The 21,294-nt window shown below is 49.6% G+C and overlaps 1 protein-coding gene across 10 annotated transcripts; it reads right to left on the reverse strand.

Moving 5' to 3' along the window:
• Nucleotides 1–460: 460 nt before the first annotated feature.
• Pigv (phosphatidylinositol glycan anchor biosynthesis class V) lies at nucleotides 461–14,405 on the reverse strand. 10 transcript variants are annotated; one of them, XM_052177641.1, is made up of 5 exons: nucleotides 14,147–14,300; nucleotides 11,291–11,409; nucleotides 7,782–7,875; nucleotides 6,757–7,157; nucleotides 461–3,516 (listed from the first exon to the last, which is right to left on the reverse strand). In XM_052177641.1, exons 2-5 carry the CDS (start codon nucleotides 11,366–11,368, stop codon nucleotides 3,241–3,243), a joined length of 849 nt encoding a protein of 282 aa, XP_052033601.1. In that variant the 5' UTR covers nucleotides 11,369–11,409; nucleotides 14,147–14,300; the 3' UTR covers nucleotides 461–3,240. The 10 variants fall into 10 exon arrangements, 9 of the variants coding, with proteins under 9 accessions (XP_052033601.1, XP_052033597.1, XP_052033594.1 ...); XR_007977120.1 differs by adding an exon at nucleotides 3,896–3,981 and having other exon boundaries at nucleotides 3,418–3,516; nucleotides 6,757–7,875; XM_052177637.1 differs by lacking the exon at nucleotides 14,147–14,300 and adding an exon at nucleotides 14,307–14,405 and having other exon boundaries at nucleotides 6,757–7,875.
• Nucleotides 14,406–21,294: the final 6,889 nt, after the last annotated feature.

The raw sequence follows: 21,294 nt of genomic DNA on the forward strand, positions 1-21,294 counted from the left end.
GTATACTACTTCTGGGCCAGCAAGAGGGCTCGGTGGGTGAGGGCACTTGCCCTCGAGCCTGGCATGCCTAGTTTTATCCCCATGACTCTCGTAATAAAAGAACTTACTTAGCTCAACCAGAGGGCAATTCTGACTTCCACGTGTCCTATAGGATGTTCGTGTTCACGCGCACACACACTAAAATGCTGCTTTTTAAAGAATTTACCACTTCCCTAATGAATGCTCCTGTGTGCTGGCCAGCAACTCGATAAAGACACTTGAGGACAGGAGGCGTGGCTAGGCCTTCCTTAGTCCAAAATAAGCATTAATAAACGACTGTTTAAAAGAATCCATTTAAAATCGCTTAAGCCTCCACACTTTACATTTTTAGATCCAGACTTCCGCGCGCCCCACCCCAGGGGGACCCGCCAAAACTTCCTCTTTCCCCACCTTCATTAAAGAACAAAAAGACATCCACCTCTGGGTGCTCGGAGTGTCTGGTTTGTATTTTAGCAGGGTCTTAGAAGGAAATGACTTTTCTCTGAAACCGTGGCGGCCCAACCCAGCTGCGGCATTCTCAGACCTCGGGTAAACAGGAAGCTTCCTGCCTTGGGCCCTTCATGTTCCTCCCTCAGACTATTAAAGACTGTTAATAGGCCGCTAAAAGGACAGCTGCTGGTCATAAAGTCAGTCCGGCCCTCAGACCAAGCAGCCAGCCTCCCAGGCCTGAGGCCGCCTTCTCCAGGTGTGGCTGTGCCGCCTGGCAGGGGTCCCCAGGTGTAGGGTTTCTTGAGCGAAGGCTCTGGGGACCAAACGGGAGATGGCAGGCAGCAGCTCTGTGGGGGGTGAGTCACCCCTCCCAGGAGAGGAACCATCGCTTCTGGTTATCCCCCAAAAGGAGGCAAAGTGAGGCAGAGAGACCGAAGGACCCCGGCTCCGCCCACTCCGCCCACGCACTTTCTCGGGAGGGGGAGGGGGTCCTAGGATCTGCAGCTGCTGGGGAAGCAACAGCAGTCTCTGCCAGCTGGGGACATGGGGAGAAGTGTTGTCTTTTGCCAAGAAGGGCACTTGGTGTCTTGGCAGAAGGCAGAGGGCTGCCCCAATCTGTGTGTACATTTTCCGTAGCATTTGACTCTGGCCCAAGTGCTTGGCTGTGCTAGTGCTGTGGTGATGGGTGGGAACGCTCGTTGGCCAGGCTGGCTGGAGGCTCCCACGGAGGGTGCTGGGCCTCGGCCAGGAGCTTCCCTTCAGCTGGCAAGTTGAGCTTTCTGTCACGGTTGGAGGGAGTGTGTCCAAATTCCAACTCTCAGCTTTCCAGAAGCCACTGCTGATTGCCATCTGTTTTGAAGAATGCTGCTTATTGGAAGTTTTGGCCCAGTGGGGAGGGCGTGAGAAGGATGACGACACTGAGTCAAAGTTACCTGGCTCAAAACGGCCCAAGCTCTGCGCAGTAGGGACACTGTCTATTCGTGTGCACAGGGTCTTGTTCTGCTCACCTCTGGCCTCAGCTCATGGAGTGTTGAGAGAGGAGTTACCACATTCCTCCTGGTCAGTGATACTACTGTTAGTAACCAAAGGGAGCCAGGCAGCAGGGCAGATGCTACTGTGACAACCTGGGAGGACTTAGCTACAATGCTCCTCCATCAGTGCTGTGGTGTCGGTGCCTCTGACTCATGCCTACCAATCAAGCCTGATCTTTAGGAATGGAAAACCAGTCATCCTGGGTCACCCTTTTGCACTGGGTGTCATTACTCACCCAAGACAGCGTCTATTCAGAGTTGTTCCCAGGGGTTGTGGGGAGGCTGTTTCCAGCCGATCAAAGGAAATGGAGGACTTTCCGATTAGATCATGCGTGAGCCTCCAGGTATTGAGATTGTCATCTTTTGTTTAAGGTAGCCTCAAGATTTAAGGCCTAAACCACACCCCAGGGAAGGAGTCTCCTCCTTAATTTCAGAGAAGGTAAAAGCTCTGAAGGTAGCGTTAGATCATACAGCTGAAAATGAGGACCAGGAGCCAAGACTCAGACCCTGTGCTGTGACCGAGTGACATTGATTACTGACATTAGGGCCTCACATACTTTACCACTGGGCTCTAGCCTCAGCCCCCTATCGTCATAGAGCTAGCTTGGCAGAGCCTGTGGAGCAGACTTTACTCCCAGCCCTCAGGAGGCAGAGGCAGGAGAATCTCTGAGTTCTAGACCAGCCAGATCTACATAGCAAGCAAGTTCTAGGACTGCCAGAGCTGCACAGAGGGACCCTACCTTAACTCCCCGGACCACCCCCCTCCAGAAAAACTAATTCATTACAAAAAGGAGTTTTTAAGATGTTCATAGTCTGTAGGACACACGGACACACACACACACACACGTATCATAAAACTTCAGGGCCTGGAGAGATGGCTCAGCGGTTAAGTTCAATCCAGAGGTCCTGAGTTCAATTCCCAGCAACCACGTTGTGACTACACAGAGAAGAAACCCTGTCTTGAAAACAACAACAACAAAAAAGGAGGAGGAGGAGAAGGAGAAAGAAAGGAAAGAAAAGAAAAGAAAAGAAAAGAAAAGAAAAGAAAAGAAAAGAAAGAAAACTGCAGGGCTGGAGAGATGGCTCAGTGGTTAAGAACAATGGAACACTGACTGCTCTTCCAAAGGTCCTGAGTCCAAATCCCAGCAACCACATGGTGGCTCACAAACATCTGTAATGGGATCTGATGCCACCTTCTGATGTGTCTGAAGACAGTTACAGTGCACACATATGAATATAATAAATAAATCTTTAAAAAAGAAAACTTGAGAAAGCTCTCCTTTAGAGCAGGCAGTACCCGCCATTGGGAACGGCTAGGCAGTGGCGGCTCACATTCGGTGGCAGCCTAGCACTTGGGAGGCAGAGGCAGGAGGAGCCTACATACACCAAGTCTACAGAGTGAGTTCCAGGACAGTCAGGGCTATGCAGAGAAGCCCTCTCTTGAAAAACAAAAAGACAAAGACTTACACATGAATCAGTAGTAGGTTTAAGATTGCCTGATACTTGCTGACCAGGGCGATCTGAGACAGCTGTACTGAGCAGTGAAGTCCCTCCCCAATGCCCTGCCCAGGAGGAGAGGGGCTCCTGTGCTCACACCTTCCCTTCTTAACTGGCCTCCAGAGAGACTTGGGAGATCCTGCTGGGCATTCTCCGGGGTGTGCAGGCAGTCCCAGCCAGTGTGTCTTAGAGCTTTCATACCCCGAGTTAAATTAGCTTCCAGTCTGTCCCTTGACACTCCAGGTCAAGTCCAAGGCAGGAAGTTGCAATGGAAAATTAGTCCCAGGAGCCAGTAGGTCAGGAAGTAGCCTAGAATGCATTTTGTGACTGGAGAGCAGGTCTTCCAGTTGTACAAGAGTTCCACGACCCAGTTCCTGGGGGCCTTCTGTGCTGGTGTGGGCCTCAGCAGCTTCTGAGGTGCCGTGTCCACACCCCTCAGCAGTGGCTCTCCATCCTGAAGCAGGTAAGCAGGAAACCAGTATATGATGGGAGTGGCAGAGCCCAGAAATCGTGTGAGAACCTGGAAAAGTCATGTGGATTGGAGCGTCAGTGATGCGACTGGGCGAATCATGGCCTGACAACTAAAACAATCCCACTGGAAAAGCAAAGTCAGCAAAAGCTGCAGAGCTGCCTCTTAATGATGTATGCCCATTAGCCAGACAAACCTTGAATTCCCAATAATCAGTCTCTGTGATTACCACAGTAACGGGCCAACCAATACAAAAGGTCTATGTGGTCTAATTTTACCCACAGTCTCTGCAGTCTGCGTTGGAAGCAGGAGCCTGAAGAGGCTCCTTATCACAAGGAATGAGAGCAGAGAGAAGCAGCAGGTCTCTGGTCCTTAGTTCAACCTTTCCCATCTCACAAGAATTCTGAGCCAAGTCTCCAAGCGCTCTCACCTCCTTCAAAGTTTGAGCTTGCCTGGCTGTCACTTCAAAGCTGATCCCGTCGCAGACACAGATTACGGTTCTCTTCTCTCACCTAACTACATGGCTCGAAGAACAGCACAAACTGTCAGAACTGGTCAGTGTAGGGACAAGACTTCCTTGGAGACAGCCAAGAACTTCAAAATTGGACACAAAATCAAACCTCTGATCCTGTACTGTCACCACCACCCCTAAGTCCTGGACAAGATGCCTGTGCTCAAGACACCATAAAAGGCCAATATGGCAGTCTGTACTAGGGAAAGCTCCCTGAGAGAACTGATAGCTTACTTCTTCACCAAAGGCGAAATGAGCCAGTTCACGCCAGTTTAGATTATACTCAAGGCAGGTTTACTGGGAAGCTGCACTCAGGTGAGTTCACTGGCCCCAAGGACTAAGGCCAGGAAAGCCTGTCACAGGAAAAGGGGAGATGGGGAGGGAGAGAGAAAGAAAGAGTGGAAGAGGAGAGGAAGAGAGATGGACAGACACCCCCCCCCCAAGGTCTGGATTATAGGGAGGAGCCTCTGGGGAGGGCAGGGCATGAAAGGGAGGGACAGAGGGATGCTGGGAGAACTGGAAGCCTGGTCTGCTTTGGCATGGAAATATGCATCTCGGCCCCTTGTCCTGGGAAAGCGAACAAGAGCCTCTTCCCTCCGACACTCCAGGACTGCAGTCCCACCCCGCCTTGCCTCACACAGCCCTCACCCTTTGCTCCTGTCCACTCCTTCCCCAGTTTTTGGAGACAGAATTTTATGTAGCGCAAGCTGACCTCAAACTATGTACACCAGGATGGTACTGAACTTTTTGTTTTGTTTGTTTTTGTTTTTTCGAGACAGGGTTTCTCTGTGTAGCTCTGGCTGTCCTGGAACTCACTCTGTAGACCAGAGGCTGGCCTTGAACTCAGAAATCCCCCTGCCTCTGCCTCCCAAGTGTTGGGATTAAAGGCATGCGCCACCAGCGCCCAGTCTAGGTATTGAACTTCTGAGACGGATTTTCAATGAACCTGGATATATTGCTAAACTGGCTGCCCAACACACCAGTGGTCTGCCACCACACCTGGCTTTTTATGTGGGTGCTAAATCTGTTTGTGCTCTAAGCACTTCATCAATTTAGCCATCTCTCCACTCCTACAAACCTCTTATATAGGAAGTGGGTTTGTTCTCTTTAGAACCCATTTTACATATGATACCTTCCTTCCTTAGTGAGTTAGGTACTTTCCCACATCCACAATAAAAACACTGTGTGTGTGTGGTCAGTTCCTCTCTGCCAACATATGGACTCCAAGGCAGAGCCCAGTTCAGTCGGGCTTGGCAGCAAGTGCCTGCACTAGCTATTTCACCCCGCCCTCTTCATTTCAGGGCTGGGAATTGAACTCAGGGATTCTCACATGCTAGGCAAATAAGCAATACTCTACCACTCAGCTATACTCAGCATAACTGTACTACTCCTCCTATCTGAACTTTTGTTTGGTTTCTTGAGTAGGACCTCAGTATGTAGATCTAGGTGGCTGAGAACTTACTGTAAACATCAGGCTGGCCAACCCTTAATCTGGAAGTGATTTCTCTGCTTCTGCTTCCCAAGCACAAGAATCACAACTGTGTGTTACCCTGTCTGGTGGTGGATTTTTTTAATTTTTAAAGATTTATTTATTATATGAGTACACTGTAGCTGTCTTCAGATGCACCAGAAGAGGGCATCAGATCTCATTACAGATGGTTGTGAGCCACCATGTGGATGCTGGGATTTGAACTCAGGACCTTCAGAAGAGCAGTCGGTGCTCTTACCCGCTGAGCCATCTCTCCAGCTCCCAGTAGATTTTATTTTTTGAGACAGAGTTTCACTGTGTAGTCCCAGCTAACCTCAAACTCAGAGACCCAGCCACTGGGATTAATTTTTTTGTTTTTTGTTTTGTCTTTTGAGAGGGTTTCTCTGTGCATCCCTGGCTGTCCTGGAACTCAGTCTGTAGACCAGGAAATCCGGCTGCCTCTGAGTGCTGGGATGAAAGGTATTCTTGTGACCACCACTCAGCTGTTTTGTTTTTTTAAATCTCCTAACAGCAATACTATAATTTGAAACAAACAGCATCTCACAAAGGCCCAGGCTGGCTTCAAACTCACTATGTAGTAAAGAGTGAACCAATCTTTTTTGTCTTTTTGAGGGAGACTTGCCTGGCACTCACAGAGCCCCTCCTCCTCCCCTGTGCAGGGATCGCAGGCAGTCTTATGCAGTATGGGGAAGGATCTGAGGTCTCATACATCCCAGGCAAGTGTCTACCAACGGAACTCCATCCCTAGCTCCTACTGTCCGCTATGTCTGTCTCTGTGTCATATCACGAGACTCTCTAAGGCAATAATTTTGTCCTACTCATGCTCTGATTTAGATTCTGGCCGGGCAGTGGTGGTGCACGCCTGTAATCCCAGCACTCTGGGAGGCAGAGGCAGGCAGATTTCTGAGTTTGAGGCCAGCCTGGTCTACAGAGTGAGTTCCAGGACAGCCAGGGCTACACAGAGAAACCCTGTCTCAAGAAACAAAACAAAACAAACAAAAAAATTTAGATTCTGGAACAAAGAAAGCCTCAGGTTTGTGTTTCTCTGGTTAGTTAGCCTATGTGCGTCTGAAAATTGCTTTGTAGCCCAGGCTAACTAACTTTCAACTCAAAATCTTCCTCACCCATCTTCCTCAGTTGGTGGATTATAGTGGTATCTGATCACATCTGTCTGCTCTAATAGCAGTTGACTAAATGAAGCATGTCACTGAGTGAGACAGCTACCTGTCCTCCCTGACCTTCAGGTTGTACATATACCCACACAGCCTCCCCAGGCAGAAACCCACCTCACCTGGACATGCATGCACAGACCTCCAAAGATCAGCAGCGCTGCAGCGTGGACCAGGTACACAAACACCTTTGGACTGAGGAAACCAGGATGGGGCTTCTCCAGGCTCTCCTTGTCCTTGGTCCTTTTCAGCCCAAGTGTAAAGCAGAGCCAAGGGTGGGTGGTCACATATGTCCAGGTTGCCCACACAACCAGTATAGTCACTGGTGTAGCTAGTAGAAAATTGGGCGCCTGTCTAAGTTCATAGTATCGCAGAAGACCAACATTCCAGTAGACATCCTGAATATAGCTGTATATTAGAGGAAGAGCCCAGGTGCACCACGGGGGCTCACTCCGTCCTGCAAGGCGGTAGCCTTTGTCCGAAGCTAGCTGCAGCAAGGGCTCAGGGATGGCGTGGGCTGAGCCTGGCAAACAGAACTGGGTATAGGCATAATACTGAAAGAGGGCAAAGGGAAGGCTGACCGTGAGCACTGACAAGCACAGAGAGGCCATCAGCTTGAGGAGCTGTTTCCAGGTCTGCACCACCAGAGAAGAACAAAAGCCCCTGCATTGAGCGTGCAGGAGGAAGCCAACGCTGACCAGGCCATTGGCGCGCACCCCAGCCGCAAGAGCAAAGAGCAGCCCACCAGCCCCGCCTCGGCCCCGCTCCAGCTGCCCCATGGCGCTGAACGTCAGGAAGGCAAACAAAGCTTCCGAGTAACCAGCAGCCAAGAAAACATTGGCAGGGCTGAGGCAGAAGAGCAGCGCTGCACAAAAGGCCTGGCGAGGACAGTGCAAAACCAGACAACCCAAGTCATGAAGTGCGACTGCAGCTAGCACGGAGAACAGGAAGTTGAGAAGCGCTACAGAGATTAGCAGGCAGCTGCGCTGGCTCAAGAGGCCCTGCAAGGGTCTCAGCAGTTCAGTCCCCATCTGCAGGGCCAAGGGGAAGCCAGGGAAGAAGGCAAAGTTGTGCTCATAAAGGTAGCCGTGCTCAGCAATAAACAGGAAGTGTTCAGCGTCCCATCGAGACAGACCACCCAGAAGACCTTCCACAAGCTGATCCACAGAGCCTGAGGGGGCCAGGCGGGGAGGAGAAAAGGCATCTGCCTGGTGATCTGGGATGATGACATTGAAGAGTGCCTGTGGGGTGAAGAACCAGGATGTTGGTGAGTGACTGCAAGAAAAGAATTACCACTTAATAAAATACAAAGAACAGACTTGTTGGCCTCTGTGTGTGTCTCTGTAGGAAAGAGCACCAATGCTAACTAATTAAGTGTAAGTTTGACACTAGAGCAGAAGTCAACCAAACAGGAGACGCCTGAGTCTCCAGTAGAAGCCAGCTGAGGATTCATACCAATTGGATATGGAATTAGGAAGGTACGCTGCTCAGCTGTGAGGAGGCTGAAGGCGCCTCCTGGGGAGGACTCAAAGGCAGAGAAGGGCTCCGTGCATGGAGCCCTCAAGGATGAGGATGGAGTAGGGGAAAGGACGTAAGGACCCAGCATGGGGAGGAAGCACAAAGCCAGGTGTGTCACAAGGCATAAGCTGCCTCAACCCTCTCAACTCAGGAGTCAGAGGCAGCAGTTATTTGTGAGTTCCAGGCACACAGCTGGAAGAGGGAGCGAGGAGTTGGGGGTGGGGAGGAAGCCCAGAGGAAAGCAGTGTCTTAGAACCAAGTGAAAGCCATGACAGAGACTGAAATGCTGCTGACAGGCCCAGTAAGAGGAAGGGAAGCTGAGCATGGATTTCCACAAACAGAGTCTTTATAGGTGACTGGCGACCCATGAGGAGCTATCACAGCAGAATGGGGTAAGTGAAGCCACCCAGCTAACAGAAACAGGGGGACTGTGCATGAAGGGACACCCGGGGCTGCTCCACGGATGTATAGTAAAAAGGACAGTCTCATGTATGGGGGACTGGGGCTCACCTGCAAGAGAGCTGAGAGTGACCGTGCCCCTGCATGCCCAGTGCTGGTTAGGAGTTTGTGTCACCAAGTCTGCTTGGGGTAGGGAAGCAGGTAGAGATAAATTTTTGCACATCACTAGAATAAGCCAGTGAGAAGAAACCACTGAGCATGCAGGGGGCAGGAAAGAACACAGGGCAGGTAAGCAGAGAGAGGATTCATCCTGTTCCAGTAATAAAGCCATGGGGACACATGTGGGTAGGGGAAGGACACAGCTATTTGATTTTCCTGAGTTTTTACCTAGGAATGTGAATTACTACTTCACAGTACTGGGGAAAGTTGTTATGGACTCGAAACAGCTCATCAAGCCTGGAGAGCCGGGCAGTTAGGAGGCCCTGCTGCTACTTCAGAGGACCCAGGTTTGGCTCCTAGCACCTACAGGGCAGCTCACAACTGTCTGTCTGGAACTCTAGTTCCAAAGATTCTGCTGCCCTCCTTTGGCACTGTATGCATGTGGTATGCAACAAGCACACAAGCAAAATACTCATACAAATAATAAAATAAATCTTTTTTAAAAATTGTGGAGCTGGGCAGTGGTGGCGCACGCCTGTAATCCCAGCACTTGGGAGGCAGAGGCAGGCGGATTTCTGAGTTCAAGGCCAGCCTGGTCTACAGAGTGAGTTCCAGGACAACCAGGGCTACATAGAGAAACCCTGTCTTGAAAAAAACCAAATCCAAAAAACCAAAACAAACAACAACAACAACAACAACAAATCCAGAGTCTCATACATTATGCTACATCTCCATCCTGCACTACAGTCTATAACATGTCCCCCAGGTAACTGACGTGCAGAAAACATTTGAGAGAACAGGAGGGTGAGTGGGCTATGGAAATTCACCAGGACTTCCAGGTGGTGCCAATGACTCAGTTAACCTTGTATGTTTAAAGGCTAGTTTGTGTAGTTGATATACTTGCAGTTTTAATGGGAAGCTGTAGGCACGGAGGAGGCAGGTCGCTGTGTTTACCAAGACTAGACTGTTGTCTCAGGAGTGCAACAGGGCTAGCGGGACAAGAGAGCTGTCTGTATGCGTGGGAATGATTACCTCAGCGGAGCACACTCAGCTCTGTAACCGAGGAAGCTGAAGGCCAAAGAGACATGGAAGGTTCCACAGACTACAAGGCCAGAGAGAGTGAAAAAATCTGATCTGTGGGAATAGAGTGAGCTTCAGAGACAGGAGAATGGTCAAAGTAAGGCACGGGAAACAGACTCTCTGGCAGGAGCTGGCTACTGAGCTGCGATCTGCAAGCAGTGAAGTCAAGATCCCTGGAAGGAGGCAGGACGGTGACGTGAGGGATCAGGCGCGGAGTGTATTATCCTCTTACTGTTGAAACCGCAGACAGAAACAGAAGCAGTGCCAGTGAACGGGTACTTAAAGCCTTCAGAGTCACTGTCACTGATAGAGATGCCAGCGACACTGGAGGAGCTTGGGCTAGAACTGATAGCACTAGCTTTATAGCTGAAGGGTGAGGACAGAGAATGAAATCAATTTATTGTTCTATGTCTTTCTGCCTCATTAGGTTGTCAGCTACTTGAGGGAAAACATGACCTTTTGCTCACAATTTAGCACAGTGTTGGGAATAAGTACTTACTATCATTTTGGTCCCGAGGAAATACAGTTTCCAAGCCCACAGTGACTGAGAACCCAGCGGCCCTGTCCCCTTCCCAGATGTTGACTTGCTACACTGCCCCTTTGGTTCTACCAGGAGCTCAGCTGACGCTGTGCAGAGCCATCACTGAGTCAGGCTCCCCAGCCTAGTAACAAGAGCATGGCTCACTTAAGGACCTTTTCCTTCTTTGTCAGGTTCTTCATCAGGCCACTCTAGTGAAAAGAAATGGAACGGAGTGACAATCACAGGCCACTAAGTTGAAGACTCTTTAATGCCCAAAGTTAGCAGAACCTGAAGTGCTTCATATGATGGGGAGGAAAGATTCAGAGCTGGAAGCACAGAGGGGTTAAACTAGGGGAAGGGAGGAGAGAAAAGGTTTCTACAACGGAAGCAGCTAGGAGCCCCAGATACGAGTGATAGACACGCGTCATTATGTCAACTCAGCAACTCTAGAGTACAGAGCAGAACACCAGGCACCAAATAATTCATATATGTGCGATTTTGATTAAAGTATATAAGGAAGCCTGGGGGAAGGGTTGGTAAAGGGCAAACACTGAGAACTGAAAATCTAAAACAGTAAGGAGGAGAGGGGCTCAGTTCTGTGGATATTCAGAGATGGTCTCAAAACTTGAAAGTGGCTCCTCTCTCCCACTCAAGTAGCACAGAACTTGAACGCCAAGAGAGAGAGCCCTGTGCAATACTTTGAGCTGTCACACCTTAAAAGTACCTCTGTTGACAAGATCATCAGGTAGCTACGGCTGTTGGGAAAACCTCTTCTTTGAGTAGGGAGCTAGGAAGTGTGAGTCTTTAGCCTTGGACAAATCATTTAACCTGCCTGGCCTCTGCTGCTTCATGCGGAAGACACGTGATCAATAACTTTTTAGGACTCGCTCTTGCTCCCTTCTCAGCCGCCAGGTCTCTGTCTGCATGTGTTCAACTGCATGCTGAGGCACACCAGCTCAGGGAGAGGGTCGGAGACTGACCTGTAGCACCAGAGTCAGGATGCGGCAGCTTACTGCAAATTTCAGCACCTCCTTCTGGGACGGGTCCAGGAGTCCCATCCTCTCACCGCCAGGATTGAGCCTCCTCAGGCTTCTCAAGTCTAACACCCAAGGAAGAAAATGTCACACAGTGGCCCAAATCAAATAACATTTTCTCCAGAGGAGCCGCCCACTCAGCACTGTTATGGCAAACTTGAGCACCCGACTTCTGGTGGGAAAAGTATCTTGAAGGCAGATGGGCCACTGGCTGTCCCTCTGAAGTACTGCAGTCTAGTCAGATAAGCACAAAGGTGGACCGCTAAGCTCACAGAACTTTTAGAAGCCTGTTGAGATGCTTTTATGTAGGAGTCAAAGACCCCGGTTCAAGGCCCAGTTCTGTCACTTGTCAAGTTCTCCCTTAGACCCTCTGAGACTCAGTCCTGTATGCGTAAACCAGGACACTATTCAACACCCCTCCAATCTCACAAACTCGTCACCTTGGTAAAATGGATGGACTACCAGGTACTACACAAGTCAGTGTCATGGCTGCTACTATTTGGCTGTGCCCTTTTCCCTTTTGCCCAGAATAATAAATGAATTCCCAAACCAGAGTCCCCAGAGTGGGGCACAGAACCATCCTAGAAGCCTGTAATAACTGCACATGCCAGCTCTGCTCTCTGATGTGTGTTCAGCTGGTCTGTTAAATTAAGTGGAGAAGGAAAAGAAAACCACTACTCAGCAGGACTTCGGCCAGCTCCCACTGCTAAAACAAACTTACGGGGAAGACAGAGTCTACCACTAGGGATGGAGTAAACAGCGATTTCCCATCTCTGCGGGAGTGGCAGCAAACTCACGCAAAAATCCAATGCCATTCCGAGGCAGAGTGCACATCAAGGCATTTTTTTAGGAAAAAAAAAGCACAATTTAAAAGCAGTCATGGCTCGTACTGTGTTTAAGCAAGAATAGCCAGAGCCCGGTCGTTCTTCGCTCTCGTGGCTAACACCCTCTATACTTTTAGGCCTCAGTCGCTTTCTGGAATCTTCTGATCCCACTAGACAGCCCTATGTTCTCACTGCCTTGTGCCTCGCCCTCTTTAACTTCCTATTACTTATGAGGACTGGGGTTTTGCATCCTAACTGTCTTCCCAAGACCCAGCATGTAAATGAACATCTGTTCTCAAAGAGCAGAAGTAGCAAGGACAGAATAGAGAATCACCAGTTCTCTGACTCTAGAACTAAAATCACTGGGCCAAGCACTCCTTCCGTCGTGTTTCATGTTAAAAAGCAAGATGGCCCAGCGGGTAAAGGAGAGAAGACGCTCCCACAAAGTTGTTCTCTGTCCTCACTTAGGTGTTCCGTGGCGCACCGCTAGCCACACACATATATACATAAACATATGCACACAAAATAGAATTAAAAAAAAAAAAAAGGCAAATGACAAAGTCACAGAAGCCATGGGAGAAAATAAAAAAAATTCTCCGCCAAGGGAACAAGCCTGGTTAACAGCGGCAGTACCCCTTCCTCGGCACGAGGGGGCACCTGCTGCTTACTTCATCACCAGGGGACCCGGCGAAAAGGAGGCCTCTCTCGCCTCCCAACTCCATGTCGGTTTACTTATGACAATTCAGCTTAAAGTTATGCTTCTGAACATCCCCAGGAAACAATATTTTCTGAATACACACCGTATTTCCAACATTGTATTCACTAAACCCAAATAAATCTCAGGAACACGTACACCGTACTCCTCTGCTCTAGGATAATTCATTCTCTCTCTCTTCTCTTTTCTCTCCCCTCTTTCCTCTCCCCCCTCCCCGCCCCCACTTCCCTGGCCTCCTATCTTCACGCACAAAGGAGGCAGGGAGAGGAAAAGTACTGAATCCACCTCTGCGTCTTGATTCTCATTCCCTCCCTCTTTCAAACTCTGGCAACAGTGGCCACAGGAGACGCAACCCACACTCAGTTTACAGTTAAACCGAGTAAAATCAAGACAGTCAATTATCTCTCTAGCTATTTTGCCAACACCCCTTTGAAAGAAGCCCCTTGCCAAATCAGACTCTTAACCGACAGCGTGCTTGGAAACAACTAATTTCATTCTTTAATTTTCCCGTGAGATAGGCTCCAGAGATCTCATTAGACACCAGTAAGACCGCGTAATTACCATCGCCATTTTATGGATGTGAAAACTGAGGTTCACTGGAGCCAAGTGACACGCCCACCACTTAAAGCTCCTCATGCACAGCTTTCTAAAACCCAGAGTCATGAGGGAGTTTTGCCATTAACAAAGGGTAGGCATTCCTTTCCAGCCAGGATTTCCAAGGCTTAGCCCAGTACTCTCTCCAACGACAGCGCATGTCGCTGCTGGAAGCTTATGGTGACGGGCCCTACCGATCTGGGAAACTGTTGAACTGGAGTCCTGGACTCTCTGGGAAAGGATAACATTCTCAATGGGTGAAGCGCTCTGGCCCAGAGGCAACGCGGCGCGAGCCGCCTCCTCCTGCTAAGCCCCGCCGTACCGGGAGCCCGTCGCAGCCTGCTCTTTTCGGACACGATTCCTACCCGGGACAGGGTAGTGACCCTCACCCCAAGGGAGCCACGGGCCCAGGGCTTCGTCCCGAGGGAACCGAGGGGCCGGGCCAGGCAACAGGGCCGGAAGCAGACGAGGACCGGAGGCCGCAAAGGAAGAGGCGGCGCCGGAGGCCGCTATGGCGGAGGGGCGGGGCTCTTGGCTTCTCTACAGCCTCCGCCTAATTTCTCTCGGCCTTCGTTTGACAGCTTCCCTCCCCGGAGAACTCCAGAGTTCCAGAGCTGGCGCCGGGTCCCCCGCGCCCGCGCGTCCAGACCACCCCCGCGGAGCTCCAACCTCAGCGCCTCCATCCGGGTCCCGCTCGTCCCGCGCCTGCGCGCTGGCTCCGCCGACGGCGGCCCCGCCCCGCTCCTGCCCGGACTCGGAGCGCCCCGCCCCTCTGCTCGGCGGCCATGTTGACCCCGGCTCGGGCGGGGGCCGAGGCTGTGCGTCGCACCTTCGCGGCGTGGTGACACCTGAGGAGTTTGCCGCCTCGCTCGCCGTCAGTGCGTGCGCGGGCGCTGTGCTCCCAGTCGGGGCTCCCGCCCCAGTCCCCTGCCGTAAGCAGCCTCTGACTTCCCGGTGTGGGCCGAGGCTGGACCGGCCACTGCCCCAGGCCTATTCACTGCAGCCAGAGCCGCGCGTTCTCGCCTGTCCCGCCACACCAGCTCAGCACAGGACCTGGCACACAATAGACAATATGAATGAATAGGCAAAAGAAAGCCGCCTTGGGGTTTTTGTGGCGAGCAGCGGTACCCTGCGCCTGGGTGAGAAGAAAGTAGGGGACTCCCCAAACTTTCCCCTCCTCTGGCTTGGAAGGCCCTCTGCCCTGCTTCAGTTCGCAGTCCCACCTCAGGTGACCGTAGGGGACAAGGAAGGAAACCCTCAGAGAGCAGAGAGCACCCACCCCCAGGACTCCTCCCTAAAGTAGTTTCTGTCGCAGGAACTGGCGCCAAAAAAAAAAAAAAAAAAAAAAAAAAAAAAGAAGAAGAAGAAAAAAAGGAAGCTAATTCAACAAAACCGTCTGTTGGGGAGGAGCGGCCAGTTGGTACCCCTGTAACGGAAACTGTTAGAACAACTTTGCACCCTCCTTAAAGGAAACAGATAATAAATCCTTCTCCGTTGGTGGATTTCTTGTTTCTCAGGATTCCAAAGCCTTCTGTGGTTTCAGTTATCTGTCCTCTCAACGTAGCTTGGGTCTAGGTTAACCTCTGGCCACAGCTCTGGCTGAGGGAGGGGTTTATCTTCTGCAACAACCACAAAATGTGGGTGGGAACAAAGAGATGGTCTGCTATCTCTCCAAGCATAGAAAACTAGCCTACCTCAGTTGGTGGGGGCCCGGAGCTGTGTCTATCATTTCAGGCCCTAGGTCAACCGCCTCCTTGGATCTGCGTGTGTAAGATGGGTAATGTAAAAGGCACATTTTAGTGACTGGTAAAGAGAAAAGAGGAGTTAACAAAGTTCCAAGTGGTTTTTGTTTGTTTTTTGCATGGAAACAATGCATTTGTTTCCAGTCCTGTGAATGAAATGTCAGTGCCTCTCTGGACACATTTGTGACTAGGGTTCAAGGTTGTGACTTGACTCTCTAGAGCCACTACAGTACTCTGCCCTTAAAGACAAAACGGAGACTCGAACCGTCCTTACTTTGTGAATTCACAGGGCGTGCACGCTCAAGGTTCTTCTGTCTGTCCAATATTGAATTCCCACAGAATCTGCTTGTAAACAAGGCAGGGGTCCTTTTGTGAGAAGTGAGAGTGTCCCCTGAAACACCCATCCTTAGGAGGTAGGACTTTGTCTAGATCTTCAGTTGCACTTGGCTGCAATCTCTCCTTCCTTCCCTTCCCAGCCACCCAACCCCCTTCTCTTCTGCTCTGCTTCCGTTTGTTTCATTTTCTGGCTTCTTCTGTAGCCAGAAAAACAAGGAAACGGAATATTGTGCTCTCAAAGCCCTGACACTCTGGCTTTTTGGACTGGAAGGTGGCAGGATGGGATGGGAGAGAGTTGTCGGGCTTCAAGGTTGTGAGTGAGACGGCGCTAAGCAGTTTGCCTTCAGAGTCTACAGTTAAAAATGGAGCCGACTGAGCCTCTAGAACTAGAGAAGGCGAGGGAGTCAGCCAGCCGTGTCCCCGGGCTCCAGGAAGAGCACATCTCCCACCTGGCGTTAGGAAAGAAATTCCCTACACCATAAGGCAACAGTTTCACCACACAGATCTCTCAGCTGATCAGTGCAAGCAATGTGCATTCTAGAAACCTAACATTCAAGAGGATGGCACCATTTTTGTCCTTAGAACTTGCCTGCCTCTGCATTTACTGATTTTCTTGCCTGAAACATTATCACACCAGGCTACCCTTTGGCTTCAGGGACAAACTCTATCCATCCGCATCCACCACCCTGTTCTGTCTGTTCCTTGTCTGTTTTAACACCATCTACTTCATCCTGTCCACAACATTTCGAGACATGTTTTCCTCTTTTGGAAAAGTAGCTTCTGTATATAATGGAAGACCAGGGCAATCTTTCACCCAAGTGTTAGTGCACTTAGAGCCAGCTGGGGCAGGGAGTATGAGACCGAACATTTGTCCGAGACTTTATCCCTAGCACCACATAAATAACAGCAACAAAACCCACAGTGCCTTGTCTGTTTTGTGCCTGTTGGATAGATTAATGTAACTTGATGCCATATTTTATAGACAACGAAACTAAGGCGCACTAAGGGAAGTGCCCAAGGTCACAAGCCTTGATGTCGGGTTCCAGCCTTCCAAATTGGCTCAATTAATTTATTATTGAGAAAACTCTTACTATGTACCTTAAACTGGCCTGGAACTCATGATCCTCCCTACCACAGCCTCCTGAGGTCTGGGATTATTTACATGTGTGATACACCAGGGCCAGCTACTTTGTGTGACTGTAATAGTTGCCAAATTTATACCTTTTTACTGATTCCTGGCTAAGGAACTGTATTTCACATCATATATAAGGCACAGCAGGTCCTAATAGCCTCTTTCTTCCAATGGAGCCATATCATGCCACAGGCAATGAGGAGGTCCCCTGAGGAAGACTGGTTCAGTCCTTGCCCTCATGGGATTTATGGCTAAGTAGCATAAAGTACTCTTTAAGACAAGCTGTCCTGCAGGCAATGGTGGCACTCGCCTTGAATCCCAGCACTTGTGAGACAGAGGCAGAAGCAGGCAGATTTCTGAGTTCGAGGCCAGCTTGGTCTACAGAGTGAGTTCCAGGACAGCCAGGGCTATACAAGAGAAACCCTGTCTCTGGGGGGTGGAGAGTGGGGTGGGGAAGACAAGCTGTCCTAACCCCATATCCAGAGAACAGTTTTCCTACTAAAGAGTCAGGCTCACTTCCCTGAAGCAATCTGACAACTCCTCCTCCTTGTAGCTTCCCTACCTTATCCCTGCCCCCGCAGGCAGACACAGCCCAGTGTCTGTTCTCTCTGGTTGTGTTTCCGGGCTTCAAGCTTTTTAAAGCCCCCTAGCTGTGGGACTGCAGTGGCTGACTCTGATCTGAGACAGGACACTGGATTCAAAGCCTTACTGGTGAAAAGGACCACAGTTCGTGCTTTCTTTATTGGCTCTTGAAGACGGTTTGTCTGTGTAGCCCTGGCTGTCCCAAAACTCGCTCTGTAGACTAGGCTTGCCTGGAACTCACAGAGATCTGCCTCTGCCTCCTGAGTGCTGGGATTGAAGGCGTGTGCCACCCTCTAATTCCTTACTGTTTACAGTCGGTGGCCTAATCTAAGACTCATGATGAACAGAAGCCATACCTTTCCAGAACTTGATACTTCTTTTTAGTAAACATAAAAAAACATCGACTGACAGTTTCCAAGAATGCTGGGTGATAGTTACAGCCATCCTGACATCAGAGACGACACCAATTAGGGTCTCGGACATGTACCAAAAGTATCCTTGTTTGACCTCCACCATGTCACTTGAAGATGCTCACCCACCCCCGATTACTGAGACTCGTCCCAGGTGCAGGTACCAAACACGCATGCTTCAAAAACTATGGTCATGTTACTGAAACACTTCCTTCAGCGTCTGCCTTTCAAGAGTTAGAAACCTTGAGTCCACTGAGAGGCTTGGTGGGAAGGCCTTAGCCCCTCAGGGGTGGCAGTGGCTGCCAAGCAAAGGAGCCAATGAGCTTCAGAGTATTGTTTAGGCAGGACTTGGATGCTATCCAGTTCTGAAGGAAGGTTAAGGTCATTTGCCGTGGGGGTGGGGGTGAGGGTGGGAGGGAGGGAGGGAGGGAGGAGCCTGGGAAAAGAACTACTAGCCACACCCCAGCTTCTCCACTGGCCAGGTTCTATTTACTTCTCAAAAGCCAATTACTCACAGCTCGCCGGCCAGCAGTCTTCTCTGCCAGTGGTTGTCAGAAACTGGAGACTGGGCTAGGCTGCCCCCAGAATTGCAGGAGAACAGACGAAAGGAGCCCAGGAAACAGAACTCCTAGGTAATGCTCCACACACAGCTCAGAAATGCACTCTAGACTGGGAAGTGGGAGCTTACGAGTTCCGTAACAAAAATAGCTACTGGTATTAAGTAAAATAAAGCTATGAAAAGCCCCTCCCCCACCCCTTTTAAAACGAGAAATCGTCTTGGTTGTCAAAGGCTTCATCCTCAATAAGTACTCACTCATTCTTGTCCCCGACTCAAACAACAACAGCCACATCAAGTTTGACGAGCACTTGACTGAAATTCTTGAGACACTTTTGCCTCATGCCAAAGACAATAGAAACCAACCTCAAAGTGGCAATCTGTGGATGGAGAAAGTGTGGTGAGCCACTTGCTGGGAAGAACTTGGACCTTGGTCAGAGGGCCTTGTTCTGCATATGAAAGGGAGCCTTTCTACTTACCTCAGAGACACCAGGGTGTTGTAGGACTATTTGCAATATATTTTGTTCTGCCAACAGGTGTGCAACAGAAACCCGTCTCAGGTCTCACTAAGTATTTACAATCATCTTTTGTTAGCATCTCTGATTGTTCCAGAAAAAAAGAAAATCTGAACTTTAATTTTCTCCAGTTTCCTAAGGGAAGGAATGACAAATGAGAGGGACGCAGAGAAAGGGGATATTACAAGACTGACCTCAAAACAACTGCATCTGTCGCTGGGATGCCACTCAGCTGGTTATTAAGTAGATGCTGTTTGCTAGAATGTACATCAGAAAGGGAGGGGGCAGGGGGCCACACAAGCTGTTTAGATGTCAGTGCAAGATGGCAGGGAAGTATGAACTGGGTAGAAGCTGAGATGGGAGCGAGATGGGGGAGTAAGAAAAAATGTGTGTGAGCGTTTCGCCTGCATGTGTGTGCTTGGTACCCATGGAGGCCAGAGAAGGGCATAAACCCCCCTGGGACTGGAGTTAGCAGGCTGCCACGTCCGGTGCTGGGAACTGTCCCTGGTCTTCAGCCAGTGCTCTTTCCTTGTTCTCAGTGTCTATGTTGGACAGCGCACAACCACAGGTAACTTCAGGAGATCCAATATTCCCTTTTGGATTTTTAACCCTTAAACCACCTCAGAGTGCAATTTAAAATAAAGTGGGTGATACCAGGCTACGTAGCAAGTTTGAGGTCTGAGCTACACAAGCTCGTGTCTCAAAATAAATACGGTGATGGGGACTACAGAACTATGTATTCCTGTGCATATTCATGCCCAAGTGGAGGTCAGAGGAAAAAATTCACAAGTAGACGGGGGTTCTCTCCTAGCATGTGGGTCTTAGGGAACCTGGGTGTTAACTCAGGTCATTAGGTTGGGCAGGAAGAGCCTTTAGAAGCTGAGCCATCTTGCTAGCCCCCTCTCTTTTCAGAGGTTGAGCCCTAACTCAAAGCCTTGGGCATGTTAAGCAACATGCTCTGCTACTGAGCAATACCAGACTCTGACATATGAACAAAGATGAGAGAATGTCAGCTATGTGTGCAGTTATCTGATGAGGACATTCTGCTGTGGTAGAGGAATATAAAGAAAAACCCAAAGGTGGACACCCCTTGGACAGCAGAGCACAAGAGGGTGGGAGCCAGCCAAAGGACAGGACAAAGAAGTCTTATGACATAAAGGTTTTGCAATTTTTTTTTCTTCCTTGAGAGACAATGTAGACCAAGTTGATGTGTGAGTCCAGACAGGCTGACCTCTGCACGAGCTCTGGGGCTTAAGGTGAATGTCACTATACCCAGGAGCTCAGGAGTTTTCCCTGCCCTGAGCATTGCAGGAGTGCTCTGGCTTTGAATGGCTTGCTGTGGCTGTATATGAGTGTACCCAAGCAAAGCACGGGATGGGAAGGCTATTTTACGAACTTTAGAAAGATGTGACAGTGATGAACTTCGGGTGGCAGTGGCTGGACTGAGGGTGATTTCAAGAAGTTCAACACTGGATGTCAAAGAGTCAATGGTCCAGTGTGAAACTGCATGCCTTTAATCTCAGGAGGCAGAAGCAGGCAGATCTCACAGACCTCTTGTGAGGTTCAGGCCAGGCTGTTCTACAAAGTGAGTCTATAACAAACTGAACTACAGTGAGACCTTGTCTCAAAAATCACAAAAACAATAAAAAAGAAATCAATTAAGGAATTTTTCTGGCTAAACATCAAAGGTTGGACTTGCCATTTACTACAAAAACGTTGAGAAAAATTGGCTTCCAGACCAGTTTCATTCATTCATAGATTGCAGATCCAAGAGACAGAAACTGCTTCTAGGTAAAGGCTATTTGTCAACCACTACTTAGGAAAGCACGTTAGGGGTGTTCAAGAGAACAGGACTCAACAGAGACTCACTATATAGCTGTCCTGGAACTAAGTAGACCAGGTTAGCTTCAAACTCCCTCTGCCTCTCAAGTGCTGGTATTAAAGGAGTGTGCTCTTATGCCCAGCTTCTATTACTTTTAAAAGATTATTTTATTTAGGCAGGATCTAAGTAGTCCTTGACTAGCCTGGCTGAAGATCTTGTTCAGTTTATTTATTTATTTATTTATTTATTTATTTATTTATTTATTTATTTATTTATTTTTTGAGACAGGGTTTCTGTGTAGTCCTGGCTGTCCTGGAACTCACTCTGTAGACCAGGCTGGCCTCGAACTCAGAAATCCACCTGCCTCTGCCTTCCAGAGTGCTGGGATTACAGGCGTGCACCACCACCGCCCGTCTGATCTTGTTCAGTTTTATCTATGTGCAATCTGTGTGTACGGGGCCCACAGAGGTCAGGTTGTGACCGTGGGGTGCTGGGTGAGTTACAGACAGATGGTTATAAGCTACAGAGTGAGTGCTGAGAATTAAGCCTGGGACCTATGTAAGAGCTGTTGTAGCCCTGAGCCCATGCGAATGCAAGCAAAGCTGCCCAGGTCAGAGAGGTCAGAGTTGGACAGGAGGCTGGCTGTCCGTCTCCAAACTTGAGTTCTCCTAAAAACTTTACATGTAAAGCTTTTAAATAATTTAAAAATAAAAAAAGCCTCA

Source organism: Apodemus sylvaticus, chromosome 3 (genome assembly GCF_947179515.1).
Source record: "Apodemus sylvaticus chromosome 3, mApoSyl1.1, whole genome shotgun sequence".
NCBI classification, from domain to species: Eukaryota; Metazoa; Chordata; class Mammalia; order Rodentia; family Muridae; genus Apodemus; species Apodemus sylvaticus.

Excerpts from the sequence above, each read along its gene's own strand:
- Pigv (XM_052177637.1), bottom strand. The coding sequence starts at position 11,368 with ATGGGACTCCTGGACCCGTCCCAGAAGGAGGTGCTGAAATTTGCAGTA. Across the intron at positions 7,876-11,290 it reads TCCTGACTCTGGTGCTACAG|GCACTCTTCAATGTCATCAT; the intron begins GTCAGTCTCCGA and ends TTCACCCCACAG. Across the intron at positions 3,517-6,756 it reads GTCTGTGCATGCATGTCCAG|GTTCTCACACGATTTCTGGG; the intron begins GTGAGGTGGGTT and ends TGACTTTTCCAG.